The 22,027-nt window shown below is 45.7% G+C and overlaps 2 protein-coding genes across 2 annotated transcripts; both read right to left on the bottom strand.

Moving 5' to 3' along the window:
- Positions 1-446: 446 nt before the first annotated feature.
- On the bottom strand, positions 447-2,946 carry RAB41 (RAB41, member RAS oncogene family). The gene is given in 5 exon segments (XM_032620355.1): positions 447-1,829; positions 2,084-2,191; positions 2,392-2,442; positions 2,445-2,496; positions 2,920-2,946. Coding segments are annotated over 5 exon segments (327 nt in total). The 5' UTR covers positions 2,941-2,946; the 3' UTR covers positions 447-1,734.
- An 809-nt stretch (positions 2,947-3,755) lies between these two features.
- Positions 3,756-21,474, bottom strand: ARR3 (arrestin 3). The gene is made up of 21 exons (XM_032619792.1): positions 21,345-21,474; positions 19,724-19,878; positions 18,703-18,750; positions 17,975-18,039; positions 16,941-17,395; positions 15,952-15,989; positions 15,236-15,266; positions 15,025-15,085; positions 14,783-14,827; positions 9,424-9,623; positions 9,243-9,302; positions 9,018-9,085; positions 8,245-8,380; positions 7,976-8,060; positions 7,650-7,722; positions 6,895-7,032; positions 5,312-5,395; positions 5,023-5,046; positions 4,799-4,851; positions 4,491-4,500; positions 3,756-3,923 (listed from the first exon to the last, which is right to left on the bottom strand). The coding sequence occupies exons 6-21, from the start codon at positions 15,966-15,968 to the stop codon at positions 3,827-3,829; spliced, it is 1,182 nt and encodes a 393-aa protein (XP_032475683.1). The 5' UTR covers positions 15,969-15,989; positions 16,941-17,395; positions 17,975-18,039; positions 18,703-18,750; positions 19,724-19,878; positions 21,345-21,474; the 3' UTR covers positions 3,756-3,826.
- Between the last annotated feature and the right edge of the window lie 553 nt (positions 21,475-22,027).

Genomic DNA, 22,027 nt, shown 5'->3' with positions numbered 1-22,027 from the left:
ACAATACAATTATGTACGTCAACTATACCTCGATTTAAAAAATCACAATACAAAAAAAAAAAAAAAAAATCACAATACAATTAGGATGCTGCCCCTCTGCACTTTCAGTGCCACTTCTACTCATGTTGCCACAGTTAACCCACTTTGCCACTCTACTCTCTTCTCTCCAAATTTTGCACAAACCAACCAATTTACTAACTCTGCGGAGCACTAATCACCCAGGGTTTCCACGCTTCTTTTTTGTTTTTAATGGATTTTAAAATAAGGGGAATAAGTCTTCAAATATGGGAAACAGTTCTAAATAGTAGTAACATATCTCTTTGAGGAAGTTCTGGTTCTTCCTATAAATCCCACCCCAGCTCTACTATGGTACCTCTTCTAGAGACTCGCTGCTATTGTCAGGTGGCAACATCCTAGTGAGCAGAGCTGGAGGTACAATCAATCTAGCTGTCTCTGTGTTTCCTGGGAAATCCCCCCATATAGACTATATGCTCCTGTTTGCTCTGCTGCCCCCCAGTGGCCATCTGAGTAAGAAACTAGAGGCTGAGATACTTACACAAAGGCATATTGGCTGAGTCTACTGAATGTTGAGGTCCAAGACTCTCCCAACTGTCTGTGGTTAAAAGGTTCTAAAACAACTCATCGAAGAAGTGTGGTAAACAGGGTAAAAAGCCAGGTGCCATGGGCCTAAGAGGCAAAAATCCTGCCCTAAATTGGTTCTTTGAGGTATTTAGAATGCTTCTGTGTTGGGGCACCAGCATGATGCAACTGCATTGTGGAGGTGTAGGCAGAGCATGGAGAAGGTGCAAACAATAAGAGGCTGAGGTGAAAGGACCAGTCATTTATTGAGGGTGAGATAAGAAAACAGTGGAGAAGGAACTGTATCGATCTTTGAGGTATCCCAGCTGCTGTAGAACTGCATCCCCTATAGATGTGTTTTAGCAGTCAGAGACGGCCAGGTGGGATTCCTGGACTCTGCCAGAACTTTCCACCCTGTAACTGTGAGAAGTGGTCAAGAGAAAGTGATAGCATTTTCAGGGGTTCCGTTTTACTCCTAAGCCTAGGAACTGAACAAGAGCTTAGTAAGTGGCCAAGTATTTAAACCATAAACATGAGGTTGGGGGAGAAGGACTGGTACTGGGAAGCCCAAATGCAGTAAGTTGATCATATTAGGCAGAGAGATAACCTAAGCTATCAACAGGAACAATGGTTTTTGATGCCTGACTCATTGGAGGGTTCCAGTTGGATTTCAGCACTGAAGTGTGTGGTAAGGAAGGAAGGTGATAAAGTGGCTAGGGTCAAATCTCAACTCCCAGGGGCATCTTCTAGGACATACAGAAAAGGAATTTTTATCTTATGATCCCTTTCGCCTAAAGGCAAACCAGGGAGCTGCTTTGGGCTGAAGTTAGTCCCATTTTCCCTTCAGTATCAGTCAGGCAGAAAAATTGGCCTGGCCATCAACTCAGCAAAGGAAGTTTGCCTTCTCTGCTTGTACCCTCCCTACCCCAGCAAAGCTGGGAGAAAGGATACTCTCGTCTTCCTTCAGTGGAGAGGAATTACCTCTGGAAGTGAGGGCAGAAGCCATGCTATGGAATAGCCCTGTGTGTGTGTGTGTGTGTGTGTGTATGTGCAAAAGAAAGAGAAGGTCAGGTTTAGAGAGATGATTCCAGGCCTTTGCACTGCATGATGGGGAGATGAACCTTACCCCCACCCCCACGACAGGACAAGCCAAGGTTATCCAAAAGAATAAGCAGTGGTGAATTTGGCACTGGTCTCAATAAACATCACATTGAGGTCTCTGGATTTTTCTTCTGCCTCCTCGGTAGAGACTTGTCTGGACAAATGAGAAGTGATACAAGGGACCAGATAGTGGTAAGACCCCCTTCTGACCCAGAGTTAGTGGATAGGGATAGATCCTTCTGAGGCGTAAAGATGCATCCCTAGGACCAGGAACCCTCGAAGCCCTGAACCCATGACCTTTCTGATCCCTGACACAGGTAACTCCTCCCAAGTAAATAGAGCACAGTAGACCCTCCCCATTGGGATTGAGCTCTAGGTATGCCAGAAGCAGTTGCAGTTATACCTTTCCTTTTGTTGTTCAGATCAATCTTGTTACCCACCAACATGATGATGATATACTCTGCCCGTACATCTTCTACCCACTTATCTGTTTCCTTGAAAAAGTTGATGTCTACAGGACAATATGTTGCAGAGAGCTGAAACATTTAGTAGAGATTTGGAGAAAATAACATACCTGTCTTTCTCTCTCCTAGTCTTTTTTTTTTCTTATGCTCCAATGCTTGTATTTTTTAATCCTCTCTGCTAGTCTTACCAACCTCTCTATTGCCTCCCTCAATCCCCTTTTCAAGTAAAACATGGCATAACTTCCACTTGTGATGTCATAGACAACCACAGCAATAGTTGAATCATGAATGTTGCTAGAATTAGGCTGCAAAAGTTCTCCTGGCCAGCTGCATTCCATAGCTGCAGCTGAACCTGGATAAAACAAATGTTTAGAAAGAAGGTGGAGAAAGAAAAGAAACTAGCTTTTTAAAGGCTAGAACTTAATAAAGGCATAAAAAGAGTCAAGGAAATTGGGTTCCTGAAAAGTGGCTGCTATGGCCACAAACCAAGTGCCTACCATCCTAGGACAGGTCCGATCTCAATACACTATTTTGATTAAGGAAGACCCTACAGAGCAGCAGATTTAAGGATTCAAGGCTACTTGGACTTTGTTACAGCTGGAGATTAGATGAGGGCAGACAGAATAAGAAACACCACAGGATTTGGTAGTTTGGGGAGGTTTCACATTTTATTTCTCCTTTATCCACAGGTAATGTGGGGTGGTGCTACCCTACTGTGATGAATAGGCCTAAGTGATTGAGGTACCGGATTAGTGGCATGAGAGTGAACACTCACTATTCAGTCCTCCAAGTACATGATCTTAGTCAATTCCAAAGGTCTCCTGCAAACCCCTCCTCTACCCCCAATACCAGGCAGTGTTAGACCCAGAAGTGGAGAATAGCTCTTGAAAAGTGTCCTGGCTCAGCTTTTCAATGCTTACAATAGATAACTTTGAGGAGAAGAATCCCTGGGTAAGTTGACCAAAGAAGGGGCAAAAATGTACTGTGTGATGCCTTGACGGTGGGCTGACCCAGCAGGTGCCTTCGAAGCTGTTGTACATAAAGTGGGTGATGATAAGTAGGTCAAGTGTCACCCTAGGCGAGGAGGAAGTTGATTCCCCAGAGAACCTCCAGTTCCATTCCATACCATCACACCTTCCTGTTCCCAAAGCCCAACCCAGACCCCTGCTGCTCTGACCCCCAAGGATTGCAGTGTTTGGATTTGCGCAGAGACTGGTGCTTGGGTGCCTCGGCTGTGGGCCTTGTGGTGTGCTGTATGCTTGGCAGGTGGGTGGCATTTGCTTCCTGGGGCCACATGGCACTCTCTGTTCAACCATCAGCGTCGCCTTCAGGGCTGGTCTCAGGGCTGTGTCCCCTCAGGCGCTGCCCGCAGCTCCGAGGTGGGAGTGGGATAGTTGGGTGTGGGGGCAGAGGTGACCAGGGCCCAGAAGGAAAGTTGAAGGACTCAGGGGTAGGTGGCCTTGCCAGAGGGAAGTCAGGGTTGTTTAGAGGAAAAGCACGTGCTGCAGGAGATCTAATCACTGATGTGGGGTGGCGGGTGGGGAGGTGGCTTATTCTAGGTAGTTCCCTTACTCTCCTGCGGGAGGAGGAGATACCAAAGTGATCAGCGGGCACATCTGGACAAGCTGATTTATTAGAGTGTTACAGTGGGGCTTCCACACAGAGGCACCCGAGCCAGGCGCTCAGGTGCCCTCATCCCCCTCGGCCGCCAAAGCCTCCTGGCTCTCCTCCCTGCCGGGCTGCTGCTGAGCGAACTCCTCGATGACTATGTCCTCAGAGCTTGCAGAAGCAGCAGAGGGAAATGGAGGGTTAGGAACAGCTGTCTGAGCGTCTTCCACATCCACTCCCGTTTCCTGATCCCAGAGAAGTGATCCCTTCCCTGCTTCCCAACTCGGATCCTCACCGCCTCTCAGCTGCCCCCGCCCCACTTGGATCACACTGGCTTGTCTCCTTTGTGTCCTCCCCAGTCTGCCAACACAAAAGCCCCCATGAGGGCCAGAGGGAAAGTAAGAATGGAGGGTGGGAAGGAGGGAAGGGATGGGAGAATGAAAGACGGGAGAAGTTAGGGTGAGGAGGCGCCGGGGGAAGGAAAAAGAAAACTGGAAGGGATGAGGGGGAAGGACGATTGGGAGAAGAGCAGGAGGTGAAGGGCGGGGGACGCAAAAAGGGAAAGAGGGGGGTGTATGAAAAGCACTGAACTATGACACGAAGCTAAACCATATGTTTCCACTGCACACCTATTGAAAGCAACACTCCAGGGAAGCTATTTTCCATTTCCATCGTCATAAAATGGAGAGTAGCAGTGGGGAAAGGGGGGCGAGGTTTCCAGGCCTCACATTTTCTTACCTAGCAGCCTCTGTAGCAAGCATGGAGAGGGTAGGAAATATGGATTGAAGCTGATAAGTTCCCTGAAGAAATGTCCTGTTACTCATTCCTCTCCCTTTTTAACCCTCTCCCTCCCATATACACAATACACACACACACACACACACACACACACACACACACAACTTCCCCTGAAAACCTAGACACCCAACCTACCTATTGCTATTCAATCTCTACCCAAACTGCCAGTCCTCGATTCATGAGATCAGAACTGCTTGGTCCCCAACCCTTGGGACCACCGTTCCTGTGAGTCCCACCTGGTCACTCACCGTTCGATGGCTTTGGATGCATCAGGATCAAGGGCAGCTCCACGCCAACATCACTGCAAGGATCCCAAGGTAGAGTCACAGATTTCCCTCCAAGGCCACTCCCTGAACCTCTCCCTCAATTTTTCAGTCCTGGGATGCCCTTAGATTCTCCTGTGTCATTCTTTTGGTCTCCTGATCGCATCCTCCCCTTCTTGCCCCAGTTCCCCCTCCCCACAGTGTCTTACCTGGCTGTCAGGTCACCTAGGATGCTGAGGGTAGAATGACACCCTAAAATTAGCAGCTGGAAATGGTTAGTAGCAACCTAATTTTGCAGGGGAATGAAGGATTGTAAGGCCAACTCAACCACAGAATGGGTTTCTGGAAGGGAAGGTGGCTTGTTCGTGGAGCTCACAGGTTTGGGAAACTGGTCCAGGAGAAGGGGTGGGGAATAGCTTGAGTGGGTCAGTCCAACTGGGAGGAAAACAGAAGTGGCTCCCCAGCCCCTGCCCAGACAGACCCTGCACTCTTACTCACCCTCCACAGGACACCATCAGGTTGACTCTGACTTTGTAGGACACCAGGATCCCCAGCAGTTCCTTGTCCATTCCTGGTCGAAGACTGGAGGTGGTAGTATTCATCGTTGTGTGTTTGGAGGGGAGGGGCTGGGGGTTAATTCATTCAGTGCACCCTTTGTCATCTGACAGGGCTCCCAGGCTCTGATCTCCTACTCATTGGGACCACACTTCTGTTCCTCAGATCCAGTTTTACCAGGTCACCCTCTGCTCAGGAGCCTACCTCTCTGAATATGACTACTACACTGCTTGGCTTTCATGACCCTTAACAATCTAACCTTCCTGCCCTAACTCCCTAACACCTGGGATACAACCTAAGTGGACCCATGCTCTCTCCATCATCAGAACGTGCCATGCAGATTCCTACCTTCTAGCCTTTGCACAGGCTATGTTCCCAACCCGGAACACTCTTTTCTTCCTCTGTTGCTATCCAGCTCCTTCTTCAAGCTCTAGCTCCTTCTGTCTCCTCTAGGAAGCCCTCTCCAGCTGTGCTGACTTCTATTAACTTCTATTGGATTTGTAGTCTGAACCACACATACTAACATTTAACTGTTAGATTGCATTTAAATTCCTCTTTGTTCTCCGTTTAGGCTGTAAATTGGCTGAAGGCAGAGACTGTCTTAAACGTCTTTGTATCCTCCCACATTGCTTAGCATAGGAATAAGCATGTAACAGGTGTTCAATGAAAACCCACTGATTGAAAAATAAGGCACAGAAAACTATACGATCTTGGGAAAGTCTCTTCATTGCCCTGGGATGCTGATCCTCTATCTGTAAAATGATGCTGTTTGTATGATTTCTCAGACTCCTTCAAGCAATAATAGTCCATAGCTACATGATTGATAAGGCATAGGGAAAGGCAGTGGGAATTAATGCTTGTTAGATGGTGGCAGATGGCTTTTGGTGGGAGACACATCTTACACTAGGGCCTCCAAGTGTTAGGCATAGGACCAAATGAATGATTTGGTAGAATTATATCAATTCCTATCATATTTTTCTTCTTTTTGTCCTCTTTTCTCTCCATTTCTCATCTGTCTTGCATTGAACTTCTATCTTCACTAGAGAGTAGCTGCTGTAGAGATCGCAGTGTTAGAGCCAGATGACATATGATAGAATCTTTTCCATCTCTGCCACTTATTAGCTACGCAAGCTTTCACAAGTTCCTTCATCTCTCTGAGCCTCAGGGTCGTTAAGTGTAAAGTAGAATAAGAATACATATCCAGCCTACTTTAATGGGATTCTTATGAAGATAACAGTACCATACGTAAGACCTTTATGAGCTGTAAAATATTATACAACATAAGGAATTTTTCCTTTCCACTTTTTCCTTTCTTGTTGCCTATGACCTAAGCCTGCCATTGGTCCCATGGGTATTATTTAGCTTACTGTCAGCCCTCTTGCCTGGAGGCAGCTCTGAACACTGACCTAGGGACATTTTTAAAAACAGGTAGGCTTCATTGAAGGTGAAACCTCATAACTGTACATATAGCACACAGAATGGGTTGGGGGTAGAAAATGAAGGTTGGGAGTTACATTTGAGCTTACATCGTGCTAGAGGCCAGATTGGTATCACCATGCTTGAATTTGCCATCCAGTGCCAGGCCCTGTTTCCGGCAGTTGGCAGCCAGGAGTGGGGTTACTGCAAAGCTCTTGGAGAAGGTGGAGTTAGCAGCTATAGTCTCCCTTTCAAAGGAAAAGAAGAGATGAACTTAAGCTAGGCTTGACAACTAAGTGATTCTCATTCCCAAGAGTTTTTTGCGGGCTTCCCTGGTGGCGCAGTGGTTGGGAGTCCGCCTGCCGATGCAGGGGACACGGGTTCGTATCCCGATCCGGGAAGATCCCACATGCCGCGGAGCGGCTGGGCCTGTGAGCCATGGCCACTGAGCCTGCGCGTCCGGAGCCTGTGCTCCGCAACGGGAGAGGTCACAACAGTGAGAGGCCCATATACCGCAAAAAAAAAAAAAAAAAAAAGAGTTTTTTGCACGATTCCATGAAACTACTGGAGTATCCAAGAGAGCTGGCATGTCTGACTGTGGAGAGTGGGAACAATTCACTCTGGTGGGAAATACTTATGCCTCTGCCCTCTCTCAGGACTTGATGATCCTCTTGTGGTATCCCCCCTCCAGCTCTCTTGAGAATCCCTCCCTCTTTCCACATCAACCCTCACCTTGATGTTCCTCAGTCCTGGGCTCTTCTCCACTTCCTTCTTTCCCCAACCCCCTCCTCTGCCTCCAGACCCCGGCCCTCGTCCCACCACCCTATCCCTTGGCTCTCTGACCCAGGCCCCAGCGCCAGCTCACATGAACTCCTGAACGAACACAGTCTTGGTGTACTTGTCTAGTGAATACAGGACGACATCTGTGATCTGGTCAACTGAAGAGCCGGGAAAAACACATGACTACAATTAGTCAGTCATCCTCGAGACCCCAACTTGCTGCCCTTGTACACAGGCACATTACTCATGATATACTAAGATGTGCATATGGACAAACAGAGATACATGTTCTGATAAGCCTGCAATGGAGGGAAAGCCTAGATGAATGCAGACTGGGTAAGTGGGGCAGAGTTCTGGAAAAAGACCTCTGGATTTGGGACCAGGTGCAGGGGGATAGGAAAAGAAGCTCACCTGAAATCTTAATCTTTTTGATGACCTTGTTGGTGCAGTTGTTGATGGAAACGTTGACAGTGATGGATTTGCCGTGGTAGTGAACCTGAAGCAGGAGGAGAGGCCCACTATAAGACTGGAGGGAGAACACCCAGATCAAGACCTAGAATTTGTTTCCTCAGTGCTTTTGTCACCCTGGCTTCCACCCTTGCCTTCCCAAGTAGGAGATCAATGAAGAAAGGGTGTCAGAGGGGTTGCAAGGTAGGGGGCATTAAATGGGGGTCACAAACCTCCCTGTCCATCCAGGCCTGGAGTTGTAGGGGCTGAGCTGACAGAAGGAAGCGGCGAACAGTCTGGGCCCAGGGGCCAGGGCCTGGCTCCAGGGGTGCAAACTGGATTTTCCGAATCACCAGCCGCACAGAGTCTCTAAGTAGAGGCCAAGGGGACAGCCAGAATGTCTCCTTAGGACCCACAGACCTTTCTCATGCTAACCCCATAGCCCAGTCCTTGCTTGGGGAGGGGAGGTGGTGGGAGGCCTCTGTCAGAGAACTCCTCTGGACCCTCAAGGTAGGTATCTAGACCACAGGTCAGCAAACTATGGCTCAGTGGCCAAATCTGGCCTGCTGCCTGTTTCTGTATGGCCTGCAAACTAAGAATGGTTATTACATTTTTTAATGGTTGAAAAGAAATCCACAATAATATTTCATGACATGTGGAAATTATGTAAAATTCAAATTTCAGTGTCCATAAATAAAGCCACGCTCGTTCATTTACGTACTGCCTATGGCTGTTCTCATGCTACAGTGGCACAGCTGAGTAGTTACAACAGAAACTACATTGCTCACAAAGCCTGAATATTTCTTTTTTGGCCTTTTACAGGAAAGTTTGCTGACCCTTGCCCTAGAGCAAAGAAGAGAAGTCAGAGGGAAATCAGAACTGGGCATCTGAGTTGGTGGTGACAGTGCTACAGAGGTTAGAAGTAGGGCTGTTTCTGTCCTGAGAGCAAGATCTGTTTTCTGGCACAGGCCGGAGGCAGGGATTTTGGAGAGGACCAAAGAAATACCTCTTGGAGACTTTCTCCTCCAGGTTTTCAGCACAGAAACTCTTCACTTCAAAGTCAACACCACAGGCCTGCAAAGGGGCAGGAGCAAGAAGAACTCATTTCTGACACTACCCCTCCTTTCCTCATGGGTTTATAAGGAAACATCTGATCCCGTCCCTTAGCTGTCCCTTTCTCTAGTCTTGTCCATTTATCCCCCTGTCCTCTTTTTCAGAACCCAGACCTCACCTTCCCTGTATCATCAGGACCTGGCTGCAGTGTCACCGAACAGGGCAGGTTGACAACCATCTAAAAGATCAGAAGGAGGTCAGCAAACAGAAGAAACAGGGACCCCTTTCCTCTGTTCTCCTTCTCTAGCTTCCTTTCTTAATCTTCCCTGGAAGCCTTACCCGGGACTTGGGGTCAGTACCTGCAGGGTAAAAGGGTAGGCATTGTCCCCCAGCTTGTGCAGCAGTCGCTCCTGCAGGACTGTGAGGAGCCCCTGGGGGCTGCTGTGCTCAGCTGGGACCACTTGCTGGACCTGTACATACAGATCTTTGCGGAACGTCAGACCAATCACATCCAAGTCATCATGGCCATAGCGAAAGGCACACGTCAACATGACAAACACTGCAGGCAAAGGAGGAAGAGAGTGACCTGTCAGACCTGAGGGGGAAAGGAGATCTTGAATAGCTCAGAGGAAGACATGGAGAGACAATGTAATATGATCAAAACAGTACGGCCATAAAGAAAAGGATCAATACATTTGACTATAGTAAAATTTAAAACTTCTTTACATTAAGTGTCTTTATAAGTAATGAAACAAGCAAAAGCCTGAGAGGAAATACTTGCAACACATATAACAAACAAAAGTTTAGTGTTCATAATACATAAAGAACTCCCACAAATCAGTAATAAAAATAAAAACAGCCCAATATAAAAGTGTGCAAAGTTTATGAATAGACTCTGCACAGAAGAGCAAAACAGAATGGCCAATAAGGTATGAAAACATGTCCAGTCTAATGATAATCAGATAAGTGCAAATTAAAACCACAGTGAGAGGACTTCCCTGGTGGTCCCATGGTTAAGGCTCTGCGCTCCCAATGCAGGGGGCCTGGGTTCGATTCCTGGTCAGGGAACTAGATCCCACATGCCACAACTAAGAGTTCATGTGGGGCTTCCCTGGTGGCGCAGTGGTTGAGAGTCCGCCTGCCGAGGCAGGGGACACAGGTTCGTGCCCCGGTCCGGGAAGATCCCACACGCCGCAGAGCGGCTGGGCCCGTGAGCCATGGCCGCTGAGCCTGCATGTCCGGAGCCTGTGCTCCACAACGGGAGAGGTCACAACAGTGAGAGGCCCGCGTACCGGAAAAAAAAAAAACAAACAAAAAAACAGAGTTCACATGCCGCAACTAAAAGATCCTGCATGCTGTAACTTAAAAAAAAATCCCACGTGCCATAACGAAGATCCTGCATGCCGCAACTAAGACCCAGCACAGCCAAAAAAATAAATAAATAATTTTTAAAAACCCACAATGTGATAACACTTCACAGCCATCATATTGTCAAAAACTTTAAAGTCTGACAGCACTATGTGTTGAGCAGTGCTCCAGATGTGGAGCAATGGGGTTCATTACACACTGTGGTGGGAATATACATTAGTACAACCACTATTTTTTTCTGTCAGAGTCCCTAGGTTTATTTATTTATTTTTTTACAGAGGGCAATTCAATTAATGAGGAAACCAGTAAGATGTTAAGACTGATACAAGAGAAAATTCAAGGACCTAGAGATTTGTAGTTGGTCAAGGGAATGCAGAAAAAAATTTGCTAACAAATCAGTACAACCACTTTGGAAAACTGTTGGGCACTATCCAGTAAAGCTGAATCTTCTCATATCTTATGATCTAAGACGAATTTAGAGGAAGTCTTGCTCATGTCTATAAGGAGATACCTATGAGAATGTTCATTGCGTCAACGTTTGTCATAGCATAAGATTGGAAGTGATTTAAATACCTATCAATGGGTAAACAGTTGTGGTATATTCATATCATGGAATACTAAACTGAGGTTAAAATAAATGAACTAAACTCCATGTATTAACATGGTTAAGTCTCAAAAACTATTGAGTAAAAAATGCTAGCTGCACGATGATATGCACAATCTGATACCATGTACGTAAAGTTGAAAAGCATGTAGAACAGTACCAAAGTCGCTCACTGATATATAAATATAGAGTAGAAGTATAGGAACATCATGGGAGTAATAAGCATCAAATTCAGGATAGTAATTATCTGCGGTGGAGGCAGGAAGAAAAGGAGGGAGGGAGGAAGGAGTATGGGATTAGGGAAGGATACACAGGAGACTTCAGTTTGATTCTGTAATTCTTTTTAAAGCTAGGTGGTGAGTACAGGGTATTCATTACATAATTCTCTAGGGTCAGAATACTTGGGCTTGAATATGACTTGCATAAGTCCCTCGAGTTGTCTGAGCCTCAGTTATTTCACCTGTCAATAATAGGACTGCACTGAGAGCTCTACATATGTTATTTGGACCTCACAATAATCCTCTGAAGTATTATTATCTCCACTTTACAGGTAGAGAAAATGAGCTCAGAGCAGCTAAGTGACAGCCCAGGATTTCAACTCAGGCCTGACTCCAAAGCCCAGTCTCGTACGTGCCCAACTTAACTCATAGGATGGTTGTAAGGAGTTGATGTATGAGAAATCTCTTTGGAAATTTAAATTAGATGTGGATGATGATGGTGATGATCATGGGAATATTAGAAAAGTGGAACAGTTATAAATGAACTTATACATTGCAGCTAGTACCTCAGATTAGGGGCAAATAGAAAGTCACTTGAGTGCACTAGTGGTGTGGGATGGGGTACAGAAAGATAGCTGTCCAAGGACAGTGACAGAGACTGAGGGAAGGAAAGATTTAGAACAGGGGTGGGGAATCTTACTTTTAATCAGGAGCCCTGAGCCAAAGAAAAGAAAACTACCAAGAGCCACACACTAGTAGAAAGCAAGTCATTTTTGTGTTTTTAAGAGATCAAAATATCAAACAGCCAGATTATCTGCTTTTAAAATTACGAGCAAGCAAAGAAAATGAATCTATATTCAAAAGATACAACAAAGACTGAAAGTAATGATAATGGTAGTGTTTATAATGACTGGGGCAATGGGCAACTTCATACCCTGCAGGAGGGAGAGTTAATTGGTACAACCATTTTAAAGGGCAATTTGGCAATAGAAACCTTTAAAAATGTGTGACTGCCCTTTGGTCATTCATTCCTTTTCTAGGCATTTAGTCTAAAGAAATAATTGGACAAGTATGAAAAGAAATACATACAAGCATGTACTTTATGGGGTTGTTTATCATAGCAAAAAATGTCCAACGATTGAAGTTGGCTAAATATATTATGGTACACCCATACAATATACTACTAGGCAACTTAAAACTTTATAGATTTTTACATATTGCATAGGTAAAAAAGATTAGAAAATGTTATTTATAATATAGCATTTTTAATAAAAATATAGATATTTTTGCTCGGAAAATATGAAGTGAAATATTAGTGATTATCTCTGGGTGAGAGGATTACAGTCTTTTTCTCCTTCATCTGTACTTTCTAATATTTCTACAATGAAGACAAACTTAACAATTTTCAAAAGATACAACAAATTAAATTCACCTTGGTTCCCAATTATGCCAATAAAAGTGGGAAAGGGAGAGAGAAAGAAAAGGAAAAGGAAAGAGGGGGCAAAGGAAAAGAAAAAACAGAGAAGATGAGAAAAAGAGGAAAAGAGGTGGCTGGAAGGAAGCAATGGAAGGGAGGAAATGAAAGAGATGAGAAATAAGACAGAAAAAGATCAGGTGAGACCAGGCAGAAGGGTATCTAATAGCCCCTGAGGTAAAGGTGTTAATCAGATGAATTGTTCTGTCACATCCCGCTGCGGCATGTGGGGAGGGCATCACCCCACCCCCAAGACCTCATTGGCTCTCTGGCAGCTTAGAATCATCCTTTTTTTAGTGTGTTAGGAAATAGCTTGTTTTTATTTTTTTTTAATTCAACATCTATTTTAAAGTTATTAATTTATATTTGTGTTTATTATATAAACAATACATATTAATTGTGTGGCAATCAGAAAACACAAAGAGAATCAAAGCCCTGCCATCATACATCATATTCCAGAAATAACTGCTGTTAATTTCTGTTGCATTTGCTTCCCAGCTTTGTTTCTATAATTAAACATAAGGCCACCTTAGCTATTGACTTCTCTCTCATTGCCTTTTTTAAATGAAACATTTTATTTTGAGATCATCACATGCAGTTGTAAGAAATAATACAGAGAGATCCCACATCAATTTCTGTTAAACCGCACTTCATTCGCACAACCACATATATTGCCCTACAACCAGCCTTTTTCATTCAGGGTGTAGTGTAAGCATATTTCACATCAACAAATGCACCTCAAAAGGAAAAAAAAAGCATATTTGAAAATATGATGCAAATAAGATTATCTTCATAAAAGTAACAAAACATATAGAGTAACTAAGGAATAAACTTAAATATATACAACTTAAATGAATAATAATATAAAACTACTAAGGGACATGAAGAAGATTAGAATTAAAGGAAAAAAACACATCTTATTCCTGGATTGACATGCATTTTTTCAACTAAAGATTTCTTTCTGTAGGTTATTCTGAAGACTTTGTAGGACTGTGAAAAAATGATTTAGGTTTTAGAACTACAGAGTAATTGAGAGTCTTAAATAAGTTGGTTAATTTACTGGCCATACCCCAAAGTTCCTCTGCTATTTAAAACTGGGTGGACTGCTTATCTGCACTGTTTAATCTGAGCGACTAAGTCTGGTTTATTCCACAGTATCTAAAGGTTACATCTGAACTAGTATTCATCAATTTATTCTGAGCCTTTTTCAAATCAAACCCAATTTTCAGTCTAATTGGATCACAGAGTAAGAATTAAAAGAAAAAAAAAGTGGCAAAACAATATTTCAGTGTAATCTGGGTATATAATACTGTGGCCAGAGCAGTGTCGCTTGCTGTTACTTGCTGTAGTTATTGTTTTGTTTGTTTCTTTGTTTGGGATTTTTTTAATGGAAAAAAATGGGTTTCCCTACACAAAGGAGATATGAAAAGACATATGCAATTAAAGGAAAAAGCAAATGCAAAGTGGCAGGCTGAAGGTCACATCCAGCCTATGGAAAAATAAAGTTTTTTGATTTATCCAGGGCTTTAAAAATCTTTTAATTAGTTGCCAAAACTTGAAAATCAGGAAATTTGCATTAAAATATGAATTTCTGGTGTACTGGATCTTTCCATGGGCAGCCTAAGCAGAGGCACCACCAACAGTAATGGAGAAAATCAGAAATTTTAGAAAAAGACTTAATTTCAGCACACATGTAAATTTTGTGTGATCTTGAAAAACAAAATTTCATTTATGTTTAGAAATATATCTATTTTGAATATCATTTGGGGAAGGGGCACTAGAATCTTTTCAGACCTTGGGCCTCTCAAGTTGTATTCTGAGCTTCATTTCCAGTTCCTCTTTAACAATTGGAAAATCTGGCCACACTGGGCTGAAATTCTCAGTGGTTAGCCTCCACCAGACAAGACATTCACAGTTCCCACTACTTTTATATTTTCTTATACCCCTCTGGTCCACTCGTCCACTCCACTCATTCAGGTTACTTGTCTGGCACGTGTGACATTTTAGGTTGGGGTCCCTGGCACATACACAGACCAACAAGGATTTTTACTTACTCTTTCGACCTTTTAAGTAATCAGGGTCAACCAGGACTACACCATCTGTGGAGAGGGGGAGAGATGGCCCTCTGGTCAGGAAAGGTCCTCAGACTATGAAACAGAAGTTGACCCCTGAATGGTTCCTCCCATTTTTCTCTTTAATTGGCCTCCTCTTCTGCATGGTCCTTTCTTGGCTTTCTTTTACTCCCTCACCCCCATTCCCTTCTCCCCAGGCTCTTTCCCTTTTTGGACTCACTGACCAATGGGTTCCACCATGTCCACATGGTCCACGAAGTCCCGTTTCCCCAGGTAGATGGAGAGCTGTTGTGGAACAACCTCCCATGTTATTCTCATAATCATCTTTGAAAAGATTCCCCTGAAGCCCCCAACCCAAACCCCTGAGACCTTGAAGGACGTACCCACCTATCCCTTTTGCGCTCTTATTTGCCCTGCTGGGCCAGGTTCTCTCACCTTGCCATTGGAGCAGGTCTTCTTAAACACCCTATGAGGAGAAAATCAGAGGATAGGGAGAGGGATTGGAAGAGAAGGGGAGGGGAGAAGAAGAGAAAGGGAAGTGGGGGAGAAAAGGAAATATTTCTAGGATTAGAAGAAGAGGCCCAGGGACTTCTCTGGAGATCCAGTGGTAAAGAATCCGCCTTACAATGCAGGGGACGCAGGTTCGATCCCTGGTGAGGGAACTAAGATCCCACATGCCTTGGGGCAACTAAGCCTGTGTGCCACAACTACTGAGCTCTTGGGCCTCAACAAGAGAGCCCGAGTGCCACAAGCTACAGAGCCCACGCACTCCGGACCCCGTGCACCACAACTACAGAGCCCATGTGCCCTGGAGCTTGCACTCCACAACTGGAGAAGAGAAAACCCACACGCCACAACTAGAGAGAAGGCCGCGCGCCGCAACCAAGATTCCGCGTGCCGCAACTAAGACCCAACGCAGCCAAAAATAAATAAATAATAAATAAATCTTACTGGTGGGATTGGGGAGGAGCTGGAAAAGAAAAAAAGAAGAGGCCCAGGGAGAGCGAAATGACACAAAGGTGGAGGCAGTTGGGATAGAGTCCAAGACACAAGTTGGAGAGAGGTTGCAAACCCCTTCACCCCAAAGGCAAGTACTTGGGTTTGGGTAAGTGACAAGTCACAGATTCAGAGAATTAGGAGTTCTTACTTACCTGGATATGTTGGCCATGGCGTTGATGTTGAGCCTTTTCTGGCAAGAGGGAAAGAAGGGGGAAGGCTCAATCATTTGGTCCCTATTCTCCTTACCTGGCTCTGGTATACCGTCCAGACACACCTAGTGGGATGAAACCTTTTCTTCTTAGATAGACACCTCACCACCATCCACGCTTCCTATTCTCCCTCGTGCCAAGCTTACTTATTCAGCCATAATCTCAACTATCCTGGACATTGGAAAAAACCTTCCCTAGTTTTTATGAATTGTTGACTAACAATACTGTCTTTTCTCCAGAAAGAGAGAGGCTTTTTGAAATAGCTGGGGCACTCTTGAGAGCCTTTTGAGAGGAGAAATTTGTCTGGAGAAAGGCCTCCATCCAGGAAAGTATGAGGAGAATTGGACTGGATGAGTCTGAACATCACCTGGCCCACGGTAGGCACCAAGACATGTTTGTTAGATACACGAATGAATGAATGAATGAATGAACAAAACCCAGACTCTGGCTTTGCTCCTGCAATGGATTCTGAGCCTGAGTTCACTTCACGGTGGCCTTAACACTCAGCTAAGAAAGGAGAAAGGTGTGGGAGAGAAAAGGTTGGTACCCTAATGCTCGTGGTTGTTGGTGGCAGAAACCTGTATGGGGGTTGAAAGCCTTCCTTGAACCTATTCATCGCTCTCATCACCCTCCCCAGATTTTCCCACCCTTATCTCCATCCATGTCCCCAGGTGCTAAGCCTTGGAGTAGGGATACTTAGAGAGAGGAAGACGTCTCTCTAATGCTTTTCTTTGATGTGTACTAGATCTGGCTTGAGGGGTGAGCTTAGGGGAGATTCCAGAGCTCTCTCCCAGGGTCTCTCAGCCTGAGTGCCTGTCAGCTGTGTCAGGAAAGGTGCCCTTCAAGTGCTTCTTGATATATTGATGGGGGTGCTAAGGGCAGGGGATATGGGGCCTAGTATGGGCTGGAAATAGAGGACTTTGGACTCTTACCTGGGGAGGAAGATGAAGCTCACATCCGTCTCCAGCTCTGGTCACTATGCTCGCCTCCCCAACCTCTTATACCCAAGGTCCTCTGAGTTTTTAGATTGGTGGGGGTCAGGGGAGAAGAATAGGGTTCTGGGGGGGCATGAAATGCTGCTTTATAAATAGCTCAGGTGCCAAGAGTTTGGAAAGCAGATTAGTGGCTAAAAGATTAGCACCCCTTCCCCAGCCCCCCACTCCTTAGGACTTGGGACTCTTGAAGTGATGTTTAGAGACCCGATTATCCCAGCTTATGTGCACAGCAGGAGTCAATCTCCCGTACATGCGGGTCGGGTAGGGCAGGGGAGGCTGAGTGTGTTGAGCTGTGTGTACATGTCTGTGAGCCTTGAACTTCTTTTCTTGTTGGAGAGGAAGGTAACAAAGGATTCTTGGCCCAGGCGCAGGTTCTCTGGGCAGGATGTTGCCTGTGGATGGAAAAAGCAATTGACATCTATATCACCCCCACCTGAAGTAAACCTTTCCTGCCCCCCAGCCCTTGACTCTCTCCAATCCCTAAAACTAAGTCCATGCTATAGGCTCTAAGCAGCTTCCCTCGCCTCATATGACCACTCATGGAATTAGAGATATTTCTGTCCTGCAGCTGCCAGGACTCCCCACGATGGTAGCAACAAAAGTAATCTTCCTTTCTTGGATGTCCTTCCCATAGGGCCCAGGCCCAGGCTTCATGAACATGGGGGATGTAGAGACAGGATATCCAAGCTCTGGGGATACAGGACCCTACACCACCTCACCTCACCATAGTGCCGGCTGCGCTTTAGTATCTATCCATAGATGCAGCCCTCAACCCTCCACGACAGCGTGTCCATTCCTCAGAGGGTGACTATGTCCGTGGCTCAGGGGGCTGGGCCTTCCCTATCTCCCACCCGCCACTGTGGGCACTGGAGAGCTAGCTGTCCTATAATCTCTTTGCCCAAATAACCGAGTTAGCCTTTGCCATTCCTTGTTAGTATGCACCCCGGGGCCTTGGCTTTTAGTCAATGTACCTTTCTCCTTCTCAGGGATTTTCAGCTACAGCTAGAAGCCCAGACTCTGCGGAGAAGGTTGGTGTCTATGGAGAAGGTGAAAAGTCAGAATGAATGTACTTTTGGACTAGCCTTCAACCCATTTTTGTCTTCAGACCCACACTTGAAGCTTAGCCCCTCTTTCAACTCAGGTCCATGGTACTCTCAACAGGAAGTAGATCTCGTAGGCCTTTAATTCATTATTATGATTGAACTTAATTAATTCTCTCTTTTCCTGGAGTATGTGCATTTCTTGCCGGAGGTATAATTTAGCAAAAGTAAAATGCACAAATTTTAATTGCACAGCTTGATGAATTTTTACCTACTGTGGAAGGCTGAATAATGCGTCCCCAAGGATATCAGGTCCTAATCCCTGGAACCAATAAATGTTACCTTATATGGCAAAACAGGACTTTGCAGATGTGATTAAATTTAGGATCTTGAGAGGGGAAGACTATTTTGGATCATCCGGGCGGGCCCTAAATGTAATCACTAGTCTGTTTATAAGAGGGAAGCAGAGGGATATAGAGGGAGATTTAACTGCAGAGACAGAAGGCAATATGAGGACTGCAGCCAGATGCTATGTCTGGGCTTTGAAGATGGAGGAATGCAGCTCTAGAAACTGGAAAAGGCAAGGACACAGATTCTTCCCTATAGTCCCTCATGGTTGCCGGGTGGCTGTCACAGTTCAGGCATAGCCCTGCTCTTACCTTGATTTTGGCCCGGTGAACCTGATCTTGGACTTCTGACCTCCAGAGCTGTAAGAGAATAAATGGTGTTTTAAGGCACCAAGTCTGTGGTAAGTTTTTACAGCAGCAATAAAAAACTACTACAGCTATGTATACATACATGTAACCACCATCCAGATCAAGATATAGAACATTTCTAGCTCCCCAGAAAATTCCCTTGTGTCCCTTTCCAGTTAGTAGTCTCCCAAAGAGAGACACCATAGTTTTATTTTGATCAAGAGTATTTGCATTTTATGAGGAGGCAAGAGTAAGAAGGCAAGGGAGTGCATCTCTAAAGGTGAAGTGTCTGGCCCCTGTGATAGATTGATGGGAGAGGTATCTTCAGGTCCTTACCCACCCTCATTTCTGCACACCCCAGTGATATTCCCAGACAGTCCTTCCAGTTTGGAAGTGATGACCGGATATCTGAGTGAGGAAGGGCTGGTTATTCCATAAGGGATCCTAGCAGACAGGATTGTTTATCAACTCAATAGGCATCTCTCCCTTCCTTCTTGTGGGCAGAATCTCCACTTTTTTACGTACCCCACCCTCCTCCACCTGGCTCTCTGCTCCTCTCAGCCAGTCATGGTCATTTCATCCTTTTTGCCGGTGGTTGGTTTAGTTATAGGCATGATGAAACTCAGGCCACTGAGACATGGGGGGAAGCATGCTAGGGAGATTTTGGGAAAGGTTTCCTGAGTGATAAAAATAAACACACAGGAAGAGAGGCCTTCCTCTCCTTTTGTCAGTGGTATTTCCGTGTTTGGATGCAATGCCTAAAATGCAACAGCCACCTCGTGACCATGACAGTTGCTGAGCAGCAGGCTGAGGGGTGCTGATCAGGAAGATGGAAAGAATCAGGATTTTTTGAATGACATCATTGAACTGTTGAATTAATCAACTCTAAAGCTCCCTGCTCCTGGACTTAGAGGCTAGATAATACATTTCCTTATTTTAAAGTCAACTGAGTTGGCATTTTCTGTTATTGCAGCTGACAGCATACCAGCAGAGTTAAGTGGGATCTGCACAACGGTACTGGCTCAGTGTGGGAGGATGGAGAGGAGGCAGACAAATCAAATCGTAGAGGCAGAGACTTCCCGTGCTGTCCTAGGTACCGGACACAGTGGTACTGGTCTCTAGTCTAAAGTTGTTAATAGCCTTGTTGGAGATAAAAAACAGACATTTAGAAAGACTAAAAGGGAACGCTATAGAAAAGACACCTGGACAACACTGACTTGGGTACAATTACATGGGACCAGTCACTTTCCCATGATTTTATTAGTAAATTTGGATTGTCAAGGATTTCAGGTTACTGCTCCTTTCCATCAAGCCTGTGAGGATTGTCTTATTCCACTCCACACTGCACCTTACTTTCAGCAGGCGACCTCGTCTTTTCACTTCATAAAGAAAATCTAGGCAATTGAAGAGAAATTTTGATTGGAGGGAGATTTGTATGCTGGAATCTCATTGGTCATTATAATTATTCATAACTTGTAAGTTAAATCATGAGAGTGGATGGAGAGAGAGAGAGGGAGAGAAGGAGAGAGAAAGAAACAGTGGAGGAATGGAGAAGGAGGAGAGGAGAGAAGAGATCTGGAAGTAAGTGTTGCGGAAGGGTCACATTTGGAGGAAGGAGGACAAAAAGGAGCCAGGGAATGGGGTCAGAAGGAACATCCAGAGGAATAGGAGAATCAGAGTAAAGTCACAGAAATGAAAGTGAGGAAGAGTTTCACAGGAGAGAGGGGTCTGGCCTGCAGCCTTTCAGAAGGCATGCATTCCTTTTGGCCCAGGTGACATCAGCGGAAGCTAGCTTCTGGTTGGGGAATGTTGGGAGAGGTCTTTTCCTGAAGTAGCCACTGGGCGGCAGTGGTGGCAGCGTTGGCAGCTGCAGCTGCGTCCAGGGACTGGCAGAAACCTGGCAGAGCTAAACCAGCTTGAAGCAGTAGGAGCGGGAAGCTGGCTCCTCCTGGGGCTTCTCTAGTTTAGTGGACACTGGAATGTCCCCTTGGGTGTATGCCAAGCTTCAGATCACACTTGTCCTCCTCTGAAGAGGCCAGCTTCACCCCTGGGAGCAAAGTAAATAATACAAAGTACTTTACGGATTAGCAGCATTTTACGGTTTACAAAGTGTTTTCACATCTATTAACCAATTCAGTATTCAGAAAACCCTAAAAGGTTGGTGTTATTGACCCCATTTCACTCATGAGGAAATTCAGTCATGAAGAGGTATCCAGGGTGACACAACTAATACGTGGAAGAACAAGGGTTTGAATTCAGGTCTGTCTGGCTCCAAACACCTGAGCCTTTTGTGCAAAATCACAGTGATCAGCCGTCCAGGATTCAGGCTATGAGTGCTTTCTCCACGCCTACCTTCTGTCCACCACACCCTCACTGGGCAAGGATCTCCAGGTTTCCCCCATCTAGGTTTCTGGTTCTTCCAAGAGATCTAGATTCCAGATTCTAGAGCCTCCCCTACAGCCCTGCCTCCTCCCCTCACTCCCGGGATCCAGCTGGGCAATATTCTCAGGATCTGAAGATCACTTCAGAGTCCCCATTGTTTCCCAGCTCCCTTCAGAGTGGATTCTACTGCTGCTCCCTCTCCCCAAGAGCACTACCCACCTTACCCTCAGAGTCCTCCAGGCCCAGAGCTTGCTTCCTGTGCCTAAGACTTCCATAATCACGGAGACTTAGTTAGCCCCAGGAGTCTTAGGCCCAGAGCTCCTGACAATTCCATGTTCCCTAGCACTAGGCTCTCAAACATCTAGGCTTGGTGTCTGTACTGTCTTGGCTGTATTCAGACCAGGGTCTCCTGGGGTGACAGAGAGAGATGAAGGCTGGTATGTAGGAGGGGGTGGAGTCTGTAAGGGAAGCATGTGGGCTAGCATCCTTGGGGAGGAGTGAATCACCTCCCCACCACCTCCTCTTACACGCGTAATAGGCATCTTGAAATTGGCAAGTGGAAAAATGAGCTCCTCATGTTTCCCCACACCTACTCCTCTCACAGCCTTCCCCGTCTTTGTCAATGGTGTAAGTCCATTCTTCCAGTTGCTCAGGCCAGAAATCTTGGAGTCATTCGTGACTCCTCTCTTTCTCTTATACCCCTTATCAGTAAATATTGTTGTCTCTACTTTCAAAAGCTAGCCAGGGGCTTCCCTGGTGGCACAGTGGTTGAGAGTCCGCCTGCCGATGCAGGGGACACGGGTTCGTGCCCCGGTCTGGGAGGATCCCACGTGCCGCGGAGCGGCTGGGCCCGTGAGCCATGGCTGCTGAGCCTGCGCGTCCGGAGCCTGTGCTCCGCAACGGGAGA

This window comes from Phocoena sinus, chromosome X (assembly GCF_008692025.1).
Source record: "Phocoena sinus isolate mPhoSin1 chromosome X, mPhoSin1.pri, whole genome shotgun sequence".
In the NCBI taxonomy this organism is placed as follows: domain Eukaryota; kingdom Metazoa; phylum Chordata; class Mammalia; order Artiodactyla; family Phocoenidae; genus Phocoena; species Phocoena sinus.
This window is presented reverse-complemented; position numbering and strand designations above follow the sequence as displayed.